Here is a 20327-nt window from a genome sequence, read left to right as displayed (position 1 = left end):
GTAAATTCGCATAACGTTCACCCCTTAAAGTTGTGACTTGAGAGGATTATTCGTTAGGGGCTTTGCGGCGGGCACGCTTCCATCATCCTCCCCGCCAGGCCCTGATTACTCGATCGGTCTTTATGAAAGCGTCCCCGCTGCTTGTCCCCTAGTCTTGGGCTTCCGCCGGCCCAGGACTGCTGTGTGGGACACTGGGCTCCATCTGGTCCCAGGGAATCCATAAACAGGTTGCTTTCTACCCTTTCCCGACACCCCTTCCCCTCCGGATTGCTCTAAGGGAGGTTAAACGAGGTCGGAGGCTCGGGCCAGGGGCCATGGCGAGCCCAGATCCCGGGCCGAAGGACCCTGGCCTCTGCGACCCCCATCAGTGCGCGCGCGTGCCCCTTCTCCCGCGGCTCCCGGGCCTCCGCCAGCTTGTGAGAAACGCTCGGCCCCGAGCCGCTACCCCGCACCCGGCGCCCGGCCAGCCCGCCGCGCGCTACTGTCTCCCCCCAGCGGCCGTGGCGTGTCGCCGCGGGAGCCGGGCGGCGGGCGGGCGGCGGGGGCGGCACGGCGCAGGCAAGCCCGCGGCTCCGCCCCGCGCCCCCCCCCCCCGCCGCCACGGCCGGCAGGGCCGCCCCCTCCGCGCCGCGCTCAGCTCAGACGGAGCAGCCGCCTCTGCAATGTCAGCAGCCGCAGCGGCGGCGACACGAGAGGCAGCGGCTGGGGCCCCGCGGTAGCCGCCAGCGCGGCACGGCGGGGGCGCACGGCGCGAGCCCGCGGCCACCTCGCTGCCTCCGGGGCGCTGCGGGCGGTTCTGCGCGCCCCGGCGCGGTGCTCGGACTCGAGGCCAGCCCCGCTGCGGCCGCGCACAAAGGACCGCTGACACCGGGCTCCGAGGGCTGCGCCCAGGGACCGGCCGGGAGACGGCCAGCCGCGCCGCGTCCGCGGCACGCCTGCCCTCGCCAGGCGGCCGGAGCCCGAGCCGGAGCGGGCCCCGTCATATGACAGCGGCGACACAGCGGCCGGCGAGCGCGCGTGCTGCCCACTCGGCTGCGCCACGGCCGCCGGCGCCGGGGGTGGCCCGCGCCGCGCCCCGCTGAGTGCTCCTCCGTCGCCGCCGCCCCGCGCCCCCCGCGCCCCGGCTCGCGGGCTCCGGGGGCAGGAGCCGAGGGGAGCCCCCCGCCGGCGCCGAGCCTAAAATGGCCACGCTGCTCCGCAAAATCGGGCTCATCCGCCTGCACAACCGGGACACGGAGGACCCCAAGCACCACCACAACCACCGCGGCGGCGGCGGCCAGCAGAGCGCGTCGCTGCGCGGCAAGGGCGGCGCCAAGAGCGGCGGCCACAAGCAGCCCCAGCAGCACCCCCCCGGGGGCGCGGGCGACGCGAGCCCGGGGCCCGGCAAGGGCAAGGGCAAGCGCGCGGCGGAGCTGGCCCCGCGCGACAAGCCGCCGCAGCCGGCCGCAGGGGCGGCGGGGGCGGCGGGCGCCGGGGGCCCCCGGGAGCGGGCGGCGGGCGCCAGGGCGGGGCCGGGCCCGGCGGCGGCGGCGGCGGCGGCGGCGGCGGCGGCGGCGGGGGGCGGCAGCCTGGTGCCCGCGGCGCGCCAGCAGCACTGCACGCAGGTGCGCAGCCGGCGGCTCATGAAGGAGCTGCAGGACATCGCGCGTCTCAGCGACCGCTTCATCTCCGTGGAGCTGGTGGACGAGAGCCTCTTCGACTGGAACGTGAAGCTGCACCAGGTGGACAAGGACTCGGTGCTGTGGCAGGACATGAAGGAGACCAACACCGAGTTCATCCTGCTCAACCTCACTTTCCCCGACAACTTCCCCTTCTCGCCGCCCTTCATGCGGGTGCTCAGCCCGCGCCTGGAGAACGGCTACGTGCTGGACGGCGGCGCCATCTGCATGGAGCTGCTCACGCCGCGCGGCTGGTCCAGCGCCTACACGGTGGAGGCCGTCATGCGCCAGTTCGCCGCCAGCCTGGTCAAGGGCCAGGTAAGGCGGGCGGGCCCGCGGGGAGGGCGGGGGCGCGGGGCGCCGGGCTGCCCCTTCCAGACCCGCCTGCGACGAGGCGACGCGCGCGGCGCCTCGGGCCCGCGTCCCGGAGCGCGGTCCTCCAACCCCTTCTCTCCCACCGGGTCTCGGGGCTCCGCGGGGTGTCGCCCGCGCTCGCGCTCCCTGTCTCGGCGCGGCGACCGTCCGCTTACTGCCCGGCTTTCCCCCAGGCCCTCCGCTGCCTTTCTGCCCCGTTTCTTGGGCGCCTGACCCCTCCCGTCTTCCTTCGCTCCCCATCCCTGCAACCGCTGTCCTTTATGGCTTTCTCCACTCCCCATCCACCTCTCTCTCCTCAACCTGTGCCCTCCACCATCTCTCCCCATCTCCTGCTCCCTCTCTCCCTTTCCTCCTTCCCAGCCCCCCTTAACTTCCCCTTCTGCTCGCCACTCCCACCCACGCTTGCCCCTCATCTGCTTCTCCCCATTTTGGACCCCCATAATCTCCTGAGGGTGCAACTTTACATGTTCCTCAGGATCTGAATGCCCAAGCGAGTTTATCACTCCCCTCCCCGCGCCTGTGCGCGCGGGAGCGCGCGCGCACACACACACACACACACACACACACACACACACGGGAAGGCCTCCTCCCCAACATCTCAGGTGGGTGCTGTGCAGGTGGGGTGCTCTGCGGAGACCCGGCCTGCTGGTGAATCTGCTCCCCTGCTCTGCTGGCTCCTTCTGAGCAGCATCTAGGGCAAAGGTGAAAATTGTGCTCTTCAGAAATTTCCCTGGAAAAGCAGAGGTGTGGTTTGAGTGGTTCCTTAAGTGACAAGGCCGGACTCTGTCAAGGAAATGCCTGGCACCTGCCCCCTTCCAGAACCATCACCTCTGCTCCTGGTCTCTCTCAGATGTTTCTCCCCTGGGTTTCCTCATGCCTCCTGGAGTTGAATCCTTTATCAGGGCTAAAGATTTTTAACTAAGTGGTGAAATGTGGGCGAGGGGAGGGGGGCGGGAGCTGGACGCCTGAGTCTTCTTGCCTGTTGCACCAGATGGCAGCTTTACCAAAAGAAATCCAGGGAACCTGAGAGCAAAGAATGAATGGATCTGCTGAGGTGTGTGCCCACCTGGCTGATGGTTTTGTCTTTCCACACTGTGTGCTCTTGATCGTGCTTGAGTTGGTTGATATTTTCTCCGAATCAGTAGTAAACAGCTAATAAAATCATATTTTTATATGGGCAATTGTAGATTTATGGAGAATCATTGTTTTATTTAGAAGACCCTGAATGACCTCTCGATTTGATCATTCTGCAGCCCTCATATCAGAAGCCGTCAGCCCCCTGTCACCTGCCTCTGCAGGGTCTTTCACAATGATCAAATCATGCTTGTTCTGCCAAGTTCACTGAAGGTGGAGCCCCTGGGATTCCACTCAAATAGCATCCTAACTCCAGTGGAGGAGTTAGGTCAAGAATGAAGTCTGTTGTTACCAAGTAACTATCTTTTCTGGGATTTAGGTTCCACTTATTTCTTGAGTTAGGAAAAGGATGGAGATGACAGCTCTGGAAAGACATCTTTAACCGAGAGAGCTTTAACACTTTAACGTGAGAGGTTCATTCTGAATTCTTTCCGTTCAATGCTGGCTCTGACGTAAGATACCGAAATTTAATACGAGCCACAGGAATGGGGGGACACTTTATTTTTTGAACAGGATTTATACAAATGATGTGGAAGAATATTCTGCAAAATGCCTTTGTTATCTATTTCTTAAATCGTTGCTAATCAGAACTCTCTGGAATAGTCTCTTACCTTCTTTCATTCTCCACAGTGAGATGAGTTTAGGGACCAGGGGAAGAGGAATATCATTTTGCCTTATAGAGCCACAGAATCATGACATTTTAGGTTTGGAAGAGATCCTAGACATCCCTTGGATCACAGCCTACATTTTGAAAGATGTAGGAAAATAAAGATTTCAAATGGGAAATGAGGAAGTTTCTTAAAAAGAGATATATCTTTGTAAATTAAATGGTTTCCATGTTTAAATTAATGTTATGCATAATAGTTGCATGCATGCCTGTGCACTTCTCTTAAAATAAGCAGGTCCTTGGGTCTATATTCCTTTCCTACATAATTCAAATTAAGAGTCTTGCACACAGTTTGCGAGCTAGAGACTTCAGTGTTGAAAGTAATTATCAACATTTTTATTTAGTATTTTCAAAATCTCACTTAATCGAACTCAGGGCCCTCCAGCAAGCATATGGTATTATCAACTGTTCTAAATTCTAGTGTATGAAAGATATAAACTGAAGGGAAGAAGGCAGCAACTTATGAAAACACCAGTTCAATTTCTTTGCATTTTCTGTGCTGACTTCAACACCCAAAAGGCACTGGCATGGGATGCACATAACCTCTCCAGAATGCAATGTGAGAATAAGAGAAATGAAGTCATAATGCTTCAAGATTCTGTGTGCAAAGGGATTCTAATAGTGTTTCAGGGACCTGAGCATTTCCTTTTATGAAGTCCCTGCCTACAGATTGTTCAGTGCACATACTGTAGTTACCAAATTATTTCCATAGTTAAAGGTAATAGAATTTGGGAAAGGAATCAAAGTACCTGATGAGGTATTCAAAGAGAACCGGGACTGCCACCAAACCAATAATTAGTTTAAAAGAAAGAGTCATTCTCTTCTAGTTCAGTTCCTCCATCTGTTGGTATTTCTTTTTTCGGATTCGTTTTTCTTAAGCGACAAAGTTAAGAAAGGCTTGTTTTCCTCTTGCATAACTGCTCAGCTTAACTTTCTGAATTGAGGATACACTAAGTTGATTTTGTTTCTATGCCTTCAGAGAAATCGTAAAATCTTTTAAAGGTTTCATTGGTAATAGTAACAAAAGATTTGCTTAACAGTTTTGTGCACAAAATAAAAAGTTTGGGGTTATCACATGATATGATAAATGCAGTCATTTCACGAGACCTTTGCCTGACTGGCCCATGTTATCAGTCTCTTCAGTGCTGCTTTGTGGTTGTTTTAAATGAAATTCCTATATGTTGCTTGTATGATGTATTCTATACAGAGATAGTGACACACTTGTCTTGCCTGTTTATTGTCTATTACTAGTCCTTCTTTTGACTAAATGGAGACATTTTTGGTAATTCTTTTGATTTTCTGCAATTGAATGAAAAATTCCCATACTTTTAAAGTGAACTGGTGAAAATGTTAAAACTTTGGGCCATTATATATATCCTTTATCATTTACTAAACCAAAAGAAGAAGATCCCTAGCTCTAGGGTAGGATTTTCCACATTCAGAAGCAGTAAGATGTTGGTCTGGAAAGTTAGGTCAGTTGCAGTGTGAGCTCTGTGTCTGCACCTCGTAGGTAGCCCCACGTGTGGACTCGTTTGCGGAGATTTCCGAGAACAGGCTCCGGAAGCCTGGGCTCACTAGCACCGAGGTTGGAGGGGCCTAGCCCGGGAAGTGCGACAGAGTTCCCTGGCTTACGCGCCCGGTTTGGAGCCTGGGATCAGTGAATGACTGCACAGAGACCCTCTATTTGCAGTTGTTCGAGCAGAAGGGTCCCCAAAAAGCCGCTCGAGGGGGCTCTTACTCCGAGTTCTGTTTTCTCATCACCGTACCTCCTGAGTGTCTCCTTGGTTAGACATCGCCAGGGGCAGGGAGCCAGACGGCCCTCGGAAAGCTGTTCCTCACTCCTCGTCTGCTTTCTCAGAGCCAGCCGCACGATGCAAGCCAGCGGGCAGCCACCGTGGCTAACTGCCATGCACCCCGCGCCGGGCCCCCGCCGGCTAAGCGAGCGCCCAGGCTGCTTCACCGGACTCGGTGCCCCTCTTCCGACGGTCTCTGTACGGGGCGGGGGGGGGGGGGACTGTAGCTCCACACAGCCAGGCAAAATCAATACGTCTTGTTCTAATTCTAGCAATGAGTGCCAAGGCGCTGGAAAGCGAGACGCGGTCGTGACCGGCTGGTCAGGAACGGCAGAGTCAAGCTGGGGGCCGCCTAAGCCGCTGGCTGTCCCCAGGCAGTGGTCCACTCCCTGTGACCGGCACGATAACCGTGTGTGTGTCTGCTGAGAACAGACACCCGGTCAGGCGTCAGCAGAACGGCGAGAACAGCGGGACTGAAACATCCTCAGATCGTAGTGTTTGAACTCCCGAGTAGTAAGCGATTCCAGGACAGTTATGTTTGCCTCGGAGTTAGCCTCTGGAATCTTTGAGTAATGGAAGCTGGCAGGTGTCAGAATGTGGTAGAAAAGGAACGGGCTCTGCACATCGGCCCTTTGATGAGACGGTGCATCTCTTGAGCAGATCTTAGGACTTAAGGCGCTGTGCATCATGAGTGTCGCTGAGAATTGTGCGCACGCACACGTGCACACACACAAATACCACCTTCTTCAGAACATCTTCCAGAGTACGAGGCCTAGGAGCAGCATTTTACTTAGGACTGTGACGTCTCCAGTTCTGGTCAGAAAAGGCGATATAGATGGCCAGCCCTTTGGGTCCCAAAATGTATTTGCTTCCAACCTGTTATCATTGACACATGGTTTGAAGGCCTGCATCAGTCTGTTAGGGCTGCTGGGTGGCTTAACCAACAGAAATTCACCATCTCACAGTTCTGGAAGGCAGCCTTTGGAAATCAGGTGTCAGCAGGGCAGGGCTCTTGTGAGGCTGTGAGGGAGAATCTGTCCCCAGGCTGCACTCCATGGCTGAGAGATGGCTGTCTCCTTCCTATGTATTCACAGGCTTGTCCCTTTGTGCGTGTCTGTGTCCCAATTTCATAAGGACACCAGTCATACTGGATTAGGGCCCACCCGAACGACAGCAGCTTAACTTGATCACCTCTGTAAAGACCCTGTCTCCAAATACAGTCACATTCCGAGGTGCGGGAGATGAGGACTCCAGTGCAGGAATCGTGTGGGGCCACAGTGCAGCCCAGAACAAGCCCAAACAGGAATTTTGTAACTAATTCAGCCTCCTAGAGATTTTTGCTGGTTTGCAAAGTAACGTGAGTGAAGCCAATTCCTATGAACACAGGACCACACTGAGGAGGGCCCAGCAGGACCAACTTGGAACAGAGTTAGCAGCCCCTGTAGGGGGAGGCAGTGGGGGGAGGGGAGAGTGTCAACAGTGACAACCAAGGGGTGGGTGAAGCCATGGGTTCACTGAGGAGAAAGCATTGGAGGGGAGTCCTTATGAGTCACTCCGTCATTTTGTCCTGTGCCAAGTGTAGGTGACAGAGATAATTGCCCACCCAGGATGACTCTGCAGCTTGAAGTAGCCATGTGCTTGACTGTTTGAAGAAAAAATAGCTTGTTCTGATATCAAGTAGGACGGGCAGGAGGACCCAGACAGGACTCTGTATCCTAAAAATAGGCCCATGCCAAGTTGGCGGGCTCCCATAGCTCGCTCCCCGGCAGTGTGCACAGCCTGTGGCTGATGGTACAGTTAATAATAGGAGCGACTCACTTTACCCTGAGTTGTGGACTTTTGAGAATCTGAATTTGCGAGATGAGAATGCCAATGCGTTTCTGTTTATTTGTCTGATTTAGATGAAGGGATGTGAGAGGTTTGTTTTTCTTGTTAAAGGACAGCATAGTTTGGGTAGGGGGTTCTTTGTTAATCGAAAATGCCAATAAGTCACAATATTTCAAAGATCGTTTTAAAGCCAGAGGCCCACAGATGAGAGTTCTGCCCTTTTCTGCTCTAGGAACAGTGTGTATGAATCCATGTTGACAAGTAAGGCAGACCCAGCCGGACCACTATGGGGACAGCTCAGGAACCAGCAAAATGGCTTTCATGCTGGTTTTGTTTTGTTTTGTTTTAAAGCACCCACTAATAGTGGGTTCTTGGAGCTGCATTTCAGATCTGGTGAAGGTGTGATCTTCGCTGGGTTGATAAGGTAATGGGGAGATGAGAAGGAGGGAGGGTGGCAGGTGTAACTTCTTTCCTCTCTGCCAGGGGTTCTCAGCCTGCCCCAGTAAATTAGATTCCCTGGGAGGGTTGAAATTATTCCAGTGCTGGGGCCCCACCCTCAGAGAGGCGGACGTCATGGGTCTAGAGTCAGGCCCCGGTAGAGGCTTGGAAAAACTCCCGTGTGAGTCTAATGTGTGGCTGGGGTTGAACAAGCCACCGACGACCAGGATGTGTCCCCTTTCTGTGCACGCTTCCTCACCAGCAGCCCCAGCAGGACCTGCAGACGGCGGGGATGTCATCGACCTCTCACCTTCCCCCTCCCGCCTTGGTGGACTCGCTGTCCTGGGCCACCCCTGGCAGAGCCCCCCGGAAGCCCTCCTGTTGTAGAGGAGCCATCACAAAACCAAGCCCTTCCTCCCTGGACTGAGGGGGAGCGCAGCCCCGGAAGAAGGACGTGTGCTCAAGAGAGTTCCCTGACCCATTAGACACAGTTGGGGGGACTCAGGAGCTCAGACTACCCAGAGGTAACCAGTAGGAACTAACCAGTTCTTACGGCACAGGGATTGAGTGCCTATGGACTACTATATACTAGACATTCCCCGGGTACACCGTGGTGCCTAAGACTCACATAAAGTGCCTGCCACGGAGAAGTACGCAGTGGGGACAATGAGAAACCCATTCATCTTTGGCGTGCCAGGGCCGCGCCACAGTCAGACCTTGCACGGATAAGTGCCCATTCGTTGAGTATCCATGGACCTGACCACTGGCAATGGCCCGTGTGTGCACTGGGGACTTGCGAGAGGAGGGGTCCTGGGGTCAGCAGGGTCTTCAAACCTCCTGCGTGATGTTCGCAGAGGGAACATTCTCCTTACAGGTGGGTGGGACCCCAGCGTTCAGGGCTCGCCTGTGTTTGTGAGTGTTATTCCATAGCCAAGAAGTGGGAAGAGCAGGCATTCCCAAAACACGCAGAGGAGTCGTTGTAATGGCAGAAATGTTTCCAGTAACCTCCATGCTTTCCTACCCAGCGAGACAGCAAACTACAATAAGGGTTAATTGTTCACTAATTCTGCCTCATCACACTTCGTTTGTTCATTCATTCCTTCCTGCGGCACCCATTTGCGGAGGGTCTACCATGCCGCGGCCCCCACAGCCAGGATGCCTGTGGTGTTCCCGTGGCACTCCATCATCATCCCACGTGTCATCCCTCCTCCTGGACGGCTCCCTGCCCGGCCACTTCAGTGAGACCGGGGGCAGTAAGTGGTGCCGGAGGACCCAGGACCCCAGCTTGAGAACGTTGGGGAAGGAAACTGATTTGGGACCCACCAAGGGGCAAAGCACTGGAAGCAGAGGGCAGGGCATGATTGTGGAGCCGAGAGAAGTCACCAGACCTACCTCTTCCCCACACAACAGGCCTGGGCATGGGCAGGGAGCAGGATAAATGGGGACCCTTCCTTTCATGTTTTCCCACCTGCCTTTCCTTCTCCACCTGCTCTCCTGCCTCATTAGATGCTGGTCACCTCCTGCTTGGACTCCTGCAGTGCCCCACCCAGTCTCTCTGTCCCCTTCCGTCCTCCATGCTGCAGCCTTCCCGGCTCCCCCAAGACACAGACCTGGCGCTCTCACATCCTTCATTATGGCCCTTATGGAATACCCTGCAAGCCCCCAAGTGCTGTCCACGCATGGTGGCCTGCCCCCACCTACCGTGGCCCCCAGGGAGGTCTATCCTCCCCCAGCCCCTGCCAGCCCTTAGCTCACAGGCTGGTCTCCTCCCCAGCATTCACCAGGTGAGACCCAGGCATCCTTGATGCTCCAACTCCTCGGCCAAAGGCCCTCTTCTCAACGACCTCACGTTTTCCGGAGGCCGCTCTTTTCTGTCCTTATCCTGCCAGACTGCGTTTACACAGGGCAGCTGTATTGCCCCTCCCATTGCACAATGCCCCACGCGTCGTGTGTGCCAAGTGAATTGTTGCTCATGCAACTTGCCGATCCGAGCAGACACCCCATTCCCTTCGCTTTGCCCCTGGTTGCAAAAGAAGATTGTGACTATGGATTGGGTACTCACTATGGACAGGCTGCCGAAATTTCTGAAAAACTTGAGAAAGAAATGCTTTTTGAATATAATTTCTACATTGGTGAAACAACTCAGATTGAAGAAATTACTACTGTAAAAATCATTTCTGTAAGATAAATACTAATTCTCCATCACAATATTTGGCAGGCAGTCCCGAGATTTTTTTTTTTATTATTATTAAAAGTTCTTTGATGAGAGAGGTAAGGAAATACTATCTTAGGATGGATTAGGTTACATTTTAAGTTGAAAGGTACTCAGCTCACATGGGAATCAAAGGAAGAATTTACATATAAATATTAAGGTGGTGCTTTCTGTTTTTTGATCTTGAAAATCAGACATTTCCAAAAATCAGAATATGGAGTTACAGAATTGATTATATATTGGTTATAATAAAAAGCAGTTATTACTATTTTATAAATTTGGACATGTTGTGCACATAATGATTAAAACAGTTATTTTTGCCTTACTGACACATATGAATTAGGGTGAATTTTGAGGGTCAGGCCGGATGCCCGTTTTGCTTCCCAGGAGACACGAGTCAGAAATTGGATGGAATGGTACAAAATAAATATTAATTGCTGCAAGGATTAATCTGTGTTGAGGTCTTTCATGATAACGACATACCCTACTTCACTCTGCTTCCCAGCCAGGGAAATGTAGAAATATTATGGAGGAAACTTGGAATTGAATTTGTTACAAGCTTAAATTCATTGTAACTAGTTGAATATTATAAGCCTTTAAAATGTAACTTTTAAAAGTCATCAGATTACTAAAATAATAATTGCTTTCATCTCCCTTTGTGCACGGGGGCTGCTTCTCAGGGAAGCTTGCCCTTCAGCATTGCACCCACAGGCAGAGAACACTCCCCTGGGCTGGGAGCCCCTGCAGTCCTACATGGGGAAAGCAGAGCACACTGGGGTAGGGTTCTGGGCAAGTGCCCTCCGCCAACGTGAACCTAGCACAGAGGAGCCCCCCAGAGTGGCGCCAGCAACCCCACCCCTCACAGAGCTGCTCATTTCTTCTTGATCACTTGTACAACGCATATGGTGAAACATCATCATCTTAGCTCATGGGAGACAGTTTCTCTAACTGTAGGATCCACCAGTGGAGTTATATAAAGCTTAAAGGAAATTATTATCACTCATAAATAAACCAGATCTAATAAAAAGTGAGTTTGAAGTCTGCTGGATTGAATTAGGTGATTTTTTAAAGTAATTTTGTTGAAAGAGGAATACTGGCCTCTGCCTTCTCATGGTCAGGAAAGATAAAGGTCTCTTGTTGGTTATTCTCCCAATAGGTCAGAGAGGAACCAGAGACCTCAGAACCCCTTCCTTCCTGCCGACTCTGTGTCTCTGACGAGGTCCACTGCATGCCCCCTTGGCATCTGGGGAGACCCATGGATCCCTCCTCAGAATAATTTTTTTTTTAATGCACAAAATAAAATTCACAGAATTTCAAAGGAAATCAATTATATTAAAATACATTTATCACATTTGTTAAAACGTTGGACTAAAATAGAACGTTAAGAAGCACATCTTTATTAACATATGTAATGTTGAGATCTAGAGACAGGTCTGACAGCTCCTATAATTGGACACAGCAATGGCATTTCAAGATATTTACACCAACTGGAATGTGATTTTCTTTTAAAATCTTGTTTTCTATTAGTGACAAAGTCAAGGCATTGCTAACACTGCTGGGGTTTCTTACCTTCAGTCAAAATTAAATGAAGTGCTGGATTGCATTGAGGAGGTGGTGAAAACAAAGTCATTTTGTTCCATCCAAGTTTAGGTACCCTTGTACCGTTGGGGATGTGGGCATGGCCCCAGGTCAGGAACCCCAGAGAGCGCATGGCTCTCAGTGTCCATGGCTGTCTTGGGAAAGCTCTGAAAGCTTATAATGCAGCTTCTGGCCAGAACACTGGGATTGAGGTTGAGGAGTCCAGCATGGATGTCAGTTCCACCATCATCCTGTTGGGTAGAGTGGGGATAAAGCCATGGACAGCATGGCAAGCGCAGGGCTCCCATGCCATCCCTTCTTCCCAACCTGCTTTGCTGCTGGGCAGGTAGACACCTCCTCAAGCCTCAGATGCCTCACTTGAAGATGAGAAATGTAACCCCATTGCCCAGGTGAATTGTAATGCCCAAAGGAAATAATGTACACAAGCGCCGCCCCACGCAGAGGAGGTGATCAGTTCCTGGTTCTTCCTCCACAGAAGTAGACTAAGTAGTGAAATAAACACACAAGGGAAGTATCACCCAAGACCCAGAATTGGACTCACATTCAGATCCATTACACACAAGGATCTGCTTTCATAACTTCTGGCATTTCAGGGCAATGTTGACATCCATTTGGCTCAAATTATTTCACCCTTGCCCATGATCTTACAAATAATCACAAAAATCTCAGGATAGCCTGCCACTCCCGCTCACTGCGGGCTCTTATCGTGGCATCTGTGGGTTTTCCATCCTTGAGTCATCGTGCTCCGTGAGGAGCTGATTTCTGATCGTAACCGTGACCGTTTATTGTCCAACCACAGGTCTGAGGACTACCGTTCATCTGTACGACTGCTCTCTTAAGAATCCTGTTTGTTAGCAGTATCATTAAATTAGCTTAATATTCGCGGCACTGTTAAGGTACAAAGTTACACACGAGAACATTACTTAATACATCCATTTCATCGTATCTCGCTACACACCGAATGTTTTGGTTAGCCGTTAAATATTGAGATGCTGTCTTCATTATGGAATATGATATAGCCAGTGGAACACTTGGGCTACCATTTTGTATCAAGATGAAGACCTGGCTCAGAAGTGAAATTTAAAATTGTGTAAAATGCTGTGGACATCAGCAGTGGCCACGGGTCAGCTGGATCACCTCTCTATAATGCACAGAGAATTTCACTGTGGTCAGGCATGCTTTGTCTTTCTAGACACCTTCAGGAAAGGCCTTTCCTTCCGTGGAATTCGAGGGAAATCTAGTTGAAATGTTCAACCCACAGGATTTGCATTTTTTTCAGACACCTCTGGGAGCGGATATGTGATATTTTGACTGTTAGAAGCGAATCAACAGTGAACACCGGTGTCTGCCTCACATTCTCGTTGCTCAGTTAGGGCCCCGAGTGTTGGCCCCAAAACTAGGGTTAGTCTTCCTGCATTGGGTAGGAGAGCACCCGAATGTCTCCAGGATCCTTGCGACCCCCAAGACTCTGGTGGGAAGGGGCAACGTTCTCGCAAGGAGAGGGGATGGCGCAGGCTCGCTGATCCCCCAGGATCTATACGCTGTTTCTGTTGTACTCTTGATGATTTTCCCATAGTTGAGCCACACCGAAATCTGAAACCCAAATTCTGAGGTCATTAGAGGTGTGAGTGTGCTCCACCCCGTGTTTCTCAGCCTGCTGCCCACACCGGTCTAAGAAGGGGTGTTCTCTTGTAAGTGAATCTGTAATATCTAAATCGGTGGATGGGCTTCGGTGGGTGTGGACCATCTTCAACAGCATAGCGAGCAAACAGAAACAGTTCTACCCACTGTGGCTCAGACCGATTTTTCACATTTCTGTGTGTTTCTTTTCCTCTCCGGTCGTCAGCTCTTTTGGTTGAGATCATGTCAGTCGCCCGATCCTAAGAAAATTATGAAAGGACCTCGGTCCACACCTTGGCCCCAGCCACACACCCCTGCATCTCAGAGGCTTGCTGGTCTCACGATCAGAGGCGCCACAGGGCACTCCAGGCTTCACTGGAAGGACGAGCCAGCAGGCTGTGTGTTCACTGCTACTCAGCACTTGATGGTTTTGCCCTCGACGGGGCCGTAATTTGCACGAGGGCAGGTGCCCCTGCTTAACATTTAAGGCCTGTGGGAAAAGGGACAGAGGTGCCACTTCAGAACTGGGTCAAGGTCAGCACCCAACCAGGAAAGGCGTTCACACCTGGGCGCGGGAGGAGGTGTAGGAAGAATGGAGATGTCTCTAAGAGGCGTCGGTGTGGGGGAAAGGCGTGCAGGTTCTGCCAACAGGTGCCGGCCGGGGGCAGCGTCTGGGGTGGACCAGCAGGAGCAAGGCGGACCCCCGTCCCAGAGCGTTGTTGGCATTCACCTTTACCGTTTCCAGAGCCCTTCCACAGGCATGGCTTTCTGGAGGTCCAAGGCAGGGAGGGATTCCGGCATGAGGAAGACGATGGGCTGGCAGCCAGGAGGGACCAGGCAAGTGCCTATTTTCTAGAGCTCCCGCTGGTAATGTCATTGAACCAGACCACTGCTTCTCAGGCAGGAACTGGGGGCTTCGAATTCCAAGGCGCATCTTCTTCCCTCTCTATTATCTCATTTCTGTAGCACCATCAGGTAGGAGTTGTCAAAGACCCAAGCTTGAGAGGCCACTGATTCGAGAGAAGGTGGCCTCCGTGAGGGCCTGGGCAGAAGCAGCTGGGGACGAGACATGAGGAAGAAAGGACTGCCTTCACTTAGCGTGCACTCAGGACAGAATGGGCCTCATCCAAAATCCCTGTGGGGCCACCCCCACAGGTCCAGTGGAAATATCCACTCTGTGCTGTGAAATTAAGTTGCCCCAGAGGGTTCAGGGAAATGTGAAGATCTCTGCAGGACGGAAACGCTTCTGACATTGCCCGCTTCTAAATCTACCAGGAAAGGCTATTATTTTGTAGTGTGTTTGGTCTTATGAAGAAGGATGCAGTGATGCTAACTAGCCTGAGGAGTCGGGCATAGTTTAAGAGAGTGACAAGAAGGGGGACTTTCTGCAGTCATCTTTCCTTTCAGAAGCATGACTCTCTCCGTCATCCGTTTGTTGGCTGGTCCACATGGACGGCCGGTCTTGTCTACACGGCCCCAGGGAGTACTGCTACTGTGCGTCCAGTGTTCTTGTCCTTCACCTCCTGCCAGTCTCCTTGATTTCACTACTTCCTGCTATTCTTTGGATTCAGTAAGTCCCAATGTTTATGGGTAGGTCGCATTTTAGAAAATATTTCAGAAAATTCTAGAAGGCATCACTCAGGTTGGATAAACAAAACCATACACCTGTACCATATGTTAAACGTCTAACATGGTAATCTGAAGAAATCTGGGGAAAGAATGCAGGTTTGGGAATGCCTGCAGAGACAAGAAAGAACCACAGGGATGACCAGGAGTGTGGTGTTTGCTGGGCGGGCTGCCTCGGGCAGGACACCCTTCCATGTCTCCATGCCGGTGTAGACGTCAGAGGTTGTTGGCTCGTGGTGTGGCCACTACCCCCTCCCACACTCTGTGGGCTTCAGGCCCGGACAGGACACAAGGCACCAGGAGCTGAGCCTTGAGCCAAAGAGTCCCCAAAGCCCAAGCTGAAGCTTAGCATTTGTGCTGTGAGTTTAAACTGAAGTTTTTTTCCACACTATTCTAAGGTTGTTGTTGTTGTTGTTTTAATTTGTAGAATCACATCATTAAGCAGGGTTGGGAAAAGTCGGCGTAGTGAACGCGCTCACCTGTAAACAAAGATTTCACTGATGTTTATTGAGGTGTGACAACGTTGGCATTTCTTTGCCATTTAAATCGAATTCTGCAAGAGATTGAAAATCCTGCACCAGACGGAATTCCAAAATTCCTAAATTCCAAGGTCAGAGTGGTGAGTTGTTATCCCATCAATGGCAAAGAAATGAGAAATAGCTCCCAGTCCGTTACAGTGGAACTTTCCAGCACACGTATTCTCTGTCTGTCCGTAAGGTCGTCGTTGGAAGTAGCTGACTTCATGTCATGCTGGCTTCATTTCTTACAGTCTTCTTCACACATACTGGTACTAGAATTTCAGAGCAAGGTGAGGTAGCAGCAATACTGAGATTATGTCTAAAGAAGGGCGAATATTTTAATTTCATAACAGAAAACCAGGAAATTAGAAAAATGGAACTCACCAAATTGCTGTCCCGTGACCCAGTGTTCTTGGTCTTGGCTTCCACTGCCCCAAAAGAGGAGAGGTGCTGTGGAGCCTGAGGAGGGTGGGGGACCCTGCACTCCCCCTACCACCAGTGCTCTGGGGGGTACCCCGAGGTGCTTCTCCGTGCCCCCTAATCACTCCCCCAGGACCCAGGACCTAGCAGCTCAGACTCAGGGTGAGGAGGGAGGCCACAGCTGGAGGACAGGAGCCAGCTCCCCGCGCCCTAGGTGGGAATCAGCGTGGGAACCCAAGACCTGGTCTCCCCACGAGCTCTTCCTGTACCACCCGACGCCCACTCAGACTTCCCAAGGTAACCCCCATCGGGCTTCAGCGAAAATGGAGTCTTGACTCATCATTTCCCCAACTTCGAACTCTCTCTTTCCGCCGGAGCACTCATCTAACCCACCACTGGGTTTATCACCTCCCCGCTCCCTGCCAGCTGTGGCCCTCTGCTGTTCAGGCCCTATAGCGTAGCCTCCCCTCTGCTCCCCCGTCCTGCCCTGCTCCCTTCCCACCCTGTCAGGTCCCTGGACAGCAGGGAGGCTGGACGGTGGTGAGCACCCTGACTGAGGGACTGGATTAGGGAGACCCAGCTCAGTGTCTTAGCAGCGGGTCTGCCTGTCCCTTCAGCTCCGCACTTCCTCCTCACACGCTGGAACCAGCCTTGGCAGGACTCAGTGAGCCGCCCCAGGGAGGAAATTGGCTTCCTCTCTGGCACCCCAAGGCCAAGCCTCCCGTTGGCATCCCAGCATCCATGCAGGCTCATCTGCGCTTCACACCCTCTGTGCAGCCTCTGCTGTCCCCCCGCCTGGGCCCCGGCCGAGTGCTCCCTTCCCTGTGCAAACCCCAGAGCATTCTGCTCCCCGCTTGCTGGGCACATGCTTCCTCCAGTGATCCCTGCCGTGTCTCCCAGCCTGCAGAATGGGATGCTCCCCGCAGGGGAGCACCTCCCCATGAATGGAGCACCTACCCCCCGGGGGGAGCACCTCCGCAGAGGGGGAGCACCGCCGCAGAGCGGGAGCACCGTGGTGGGGCTCCGGGGGGCACGTAGAGCCCAGGGAGACGGTCCAGCCCTGCAGCTGGTAGTCACTCCACAGTGATTGTAGAGAGACTGAGGTGATGACCTTCAGGTACTGCAGGATCATGAATCATCAAAAGGAAGATTACGGGTGTTGAGCGCACTGTAATTGCAGTGTCGGGAAAGTGGACATTTTTAGCAATAAAACGACACTCAATCAAAAGGCGTTTGCGCGTTGACACCAAGTACCAAAATAGTTTCGCCCCCGGTACGGTGTGCATCCCATGTGACTTGAGTTTTCTTTTCTTCTCTCAACGCCAAATGTACTGGTCATGGTGGTTCTGGAAAGGAGAATTGGTTGTATTGTTTTTGTTTTTAATCACGTGCCCTTGAAATGTCATCATCCTACTGGCCAGAAAACACAGGAGGTAGACGCCGGAGGGAAGCCAGGGTCTGGGCTGCAGGAGGTAGTGAAGGACCCTGCTCCCGTCCCTGGTTCATGCGTCCTCTTCCTGGCGGTGGCTCCTTTTGTCCAGCAGTTTTAATGTGAAGGGTGTGATTTGACGAACTTGTCCACCCACATCTCTTCCTCCATTTCTTCCTGGCCTCATCCTGATTGGAGGTTTCTGTGCCACTGTGTGAATTCATTCTGTCCCCCTCCCTCCTTCCCTCTGCTCCTCTCTCCCTCCCTCCTCCCTCCCTCTCCCTCCCCTCCTCTGTCTCCTCTCCTCTCCTCCTTCCGTTAGGCTGTAACTTTTCTGGTTGGAGCCTGTAGTAGCCTGTGTTATTATCTAAGGCTGCTGGGATCACAAGGTAACACAGACAGGTGGCTTCAACAACAGACGTTTATGTTCTCATGATCTGGAAGCTGGAAGCTGGAGATCGAGGTGTGGGCAGGTTGGGTTTCCCCTGAGGCCTCTCTCCCTGGCTGTCAACCCCCTCTCCTCCCTGTGTCCTTCCTGGGCGCCCCGCTGTGCGGGTCTGTGTCCGGATCTCCTCTAACAAGGACACCGCTCAGATTGGACTGGGACTCCCCCCCTCCCCCTCATGGCTTCGTTCTACCTTAATCACCTCTGGAAAGATTCCGTGTCCAAATACAGTTAGATTCTGAGTCCCTGGGGGTCAGGACATCAACATATAAATGTTGAGGACACAGCTGAGCCCCAAACAGAACCTTTCTTTCAAAGCATGCATGAGTATCCACTGTGCCCTGAACTTGGAGTCTCACCTCCCTGGTTGCCAGCGGCCTGGTGCTGGGGCCACGCTGCCTCGGGGTCTTGCGTGGCATAACTGGGCTCCGCTGGGCTCCTATAACTTCACATTCCTCCTCATGAGTTCCAGCTTTTCCAGAACACTTTGCTTCTCTTGACTTTCCCAGAATCTCTTTCTGTTCTACTTTTTCCTGATAATCATGATTGCCTTTATTTTTTTTTTTTTTAACTTAAGCAGGCTCCATGCCCAGCATGGAACCCAACACAGGGCTTGATCTCATGACCCTGAGATCAAGACCTGAGCTGAGATCGAGTACGTCGGTCATTTAACTGACTGCACCACCCAGGCGCCCCTTGATTGACTTTCCTTTTCCTTCCCACCTGTAGGGACTCTTCTCCCTGTATTTTTATCCAGCTGGGGAGCAGGGGCCCCATCCATCCGCTGGGGCACTCCCCTCCGGGCCCCCATTCCTCGGCCCTATTTGCTTGGCCCCACGTGACTGGTTTGCAGTCTCCGTAGACACCGTACCCCTGCTCCATGCCACTCCCCCCGTGTGTCCCCTGTTCTTGCCTCTCTCTCGCCAACCCATACTGTCTCAACAAACCTGCCGTCCCTGGACTGTCCCGCGTCCTGTGGCTCCTCTCTGGCTCGTGTGTCTCTGTTCCTCTTCCCCCAGGATCTGTGTCTGCCTCAGGGGAGCCAGATCAGCTCAGCCCCGGGGGCAGGTGGCCGGAAAGAGGGGACGCCCCAGCACATGCGTATGTCTGGGGCAGCAGAGAAAGAGAATGTTGGGCTAATAAGAGGGTGTGGAGGGGTGCAGGGGGTGCAGATAATTCAGGAGGAGCAGAAGGTTGATGGTTATTTCAAACACCCGCTTGAGAGTCGCTGATCCAGGAACTCCATAGTAGTGGACGCCCGAAGATCAAAGGTAGAGTCAATATGTTTTAAGCCAATTGGTTTTTATTCTGAAACACCCAAGTGGATGCATTTTTTTAATCAAAAGTTACTTTTATCATTTTAGAGGTCCTCATCAAACCCAGATGTAGGATGCTTTCTGAAAACCGTCAACTCTGTTTTTAGAGTAATTTTACTCATTCAAATTAGAGTTGCATCAGGAGACGATTCTTAGTTGTCAATTTTATTGATCAAACTGTTTGAAACAAGCACTCAGCTGGTATTGGTGATACATCATGTCCATCGTAGAATTTATGGGGAGGGCGGTTTGCACTTTGCATGTTTTCCTATTTTATTCAAAGAGGAATCCACCAAAATATGCCCAAATCTCTCCGCTAGCCTGCTGCCAAGACCCCAGAAAGGGCAGAGAGCCCCCTCCAGGAGGACTCCCCAGCAGAGCTAACAAAATTGACATGCAGAGACAGGGCCGTCTCCCCCAGATTCCTTGGACTCCTTGTGGAGCTACAGTCCACCCTTAAAAAAGTCCCTCCTGTCTTGTCTTCCCAGAACCTTGGACCCTAGAGTAAGCGTACTGGCTCTGTCACCAGCATGGGGGGGGGGGGTTGGGTAGCAGCGTGGTCTGAGCCTTCCCTGCAGCTCCTCAGTCATGAGTGCCTTATTTCTGTGTCTAGACTCACAGCTGACACAGGCATCATTCCCACGCCCGACCACGGAGGTCCGCTGATCCCACAGGTTCCACGAGCAGAGAGCTTTTCCATAAATGTCACAAATATCAGAGCCCAGCAAAATATCAGAAGACTGGGTCCTTAATATATATGATCCAAGGCTTTTTATAAAATAAAAAGGCATATTAAAGTGTTTATGTAATTTTCTTATTCAAACAGTGTACACTTTGATGTTCACATTTTAATTTCAGGATGATATCCCTGACGTTCACTATATCATAATTAAAATGGTCTATAGGGTATTTTTTTCTTCCACTACATGCATTTAACCAAACAAAGCAATTAAATGAGAAAGAAACTGATTTTCTCTGTTTCTGTTGCCTTTGATCTGCCTTCTCAATTATAATGGTGTCTTAGGGAAGTGATTGCTCTAATGAAGTTCAGTTTCACAGCATTTATTGAGTTGGAATCAGATGCCCTCCTGCAATGAAAGTGAAAACAGGAGACATCACAGGCAGAGACTCAGGCCAGACCCTGCGTCGGTCAGTGGCCTTCAGAGGCCACAAGCGCTGGGGACGGTGAGCTGTCCTGGTGGGACCGAGTTGCAGGTCGGTTACTGTGTACCAGCGTCGAGTCCAGATAC

At 52.3% G+C, this 20327-nt stretch overlaps 1 protein-coding gene across 1 annotated transcript in view; it reads left to right on the top strand.

The window, feature by feature from the left end:
• The first annotated feature begins 1181 nt into the window (after positions 1-1181).
• Positions 1182-20327, top strand: part of UBE2QL1 (ubiquitin conjugating enzyme E2 QL1) — a 34726-nt gene continuing 15580 nt past the window's right edge. The window contains exon 1 of the mRNA XM_088023725.1: positions 1182-1976. Coding sequence (XP_087879851.1) covers positions 1182-1976 — 795 coding nt within the window. The remainder of the gene's footprint in view (positions 1977-20327) is intronic.

This window comes from Eumetopias jubatus, unplaced genomic scaffold, assembly GCF_037043125.1.
Source record: "Eumetopias jubatus isolate StellerSeaLion01/CBP00866 unplaced genomic scaffold, mEumJub1_p1.0 scaffold_5, whole genome shotgun sequence".
NCBI classification, from domain to species: domain Eukaryota; kingdom Metazoa; phylum Chordata; class Mammalia; order Carnivora; family Otariidae; genus Eumetopias; species Eumetopias jubatus.
Note: the sequence above shows the minus strand (reverse complement) of the source record. Positions and strands in the feature narration are given on the sequence as shown.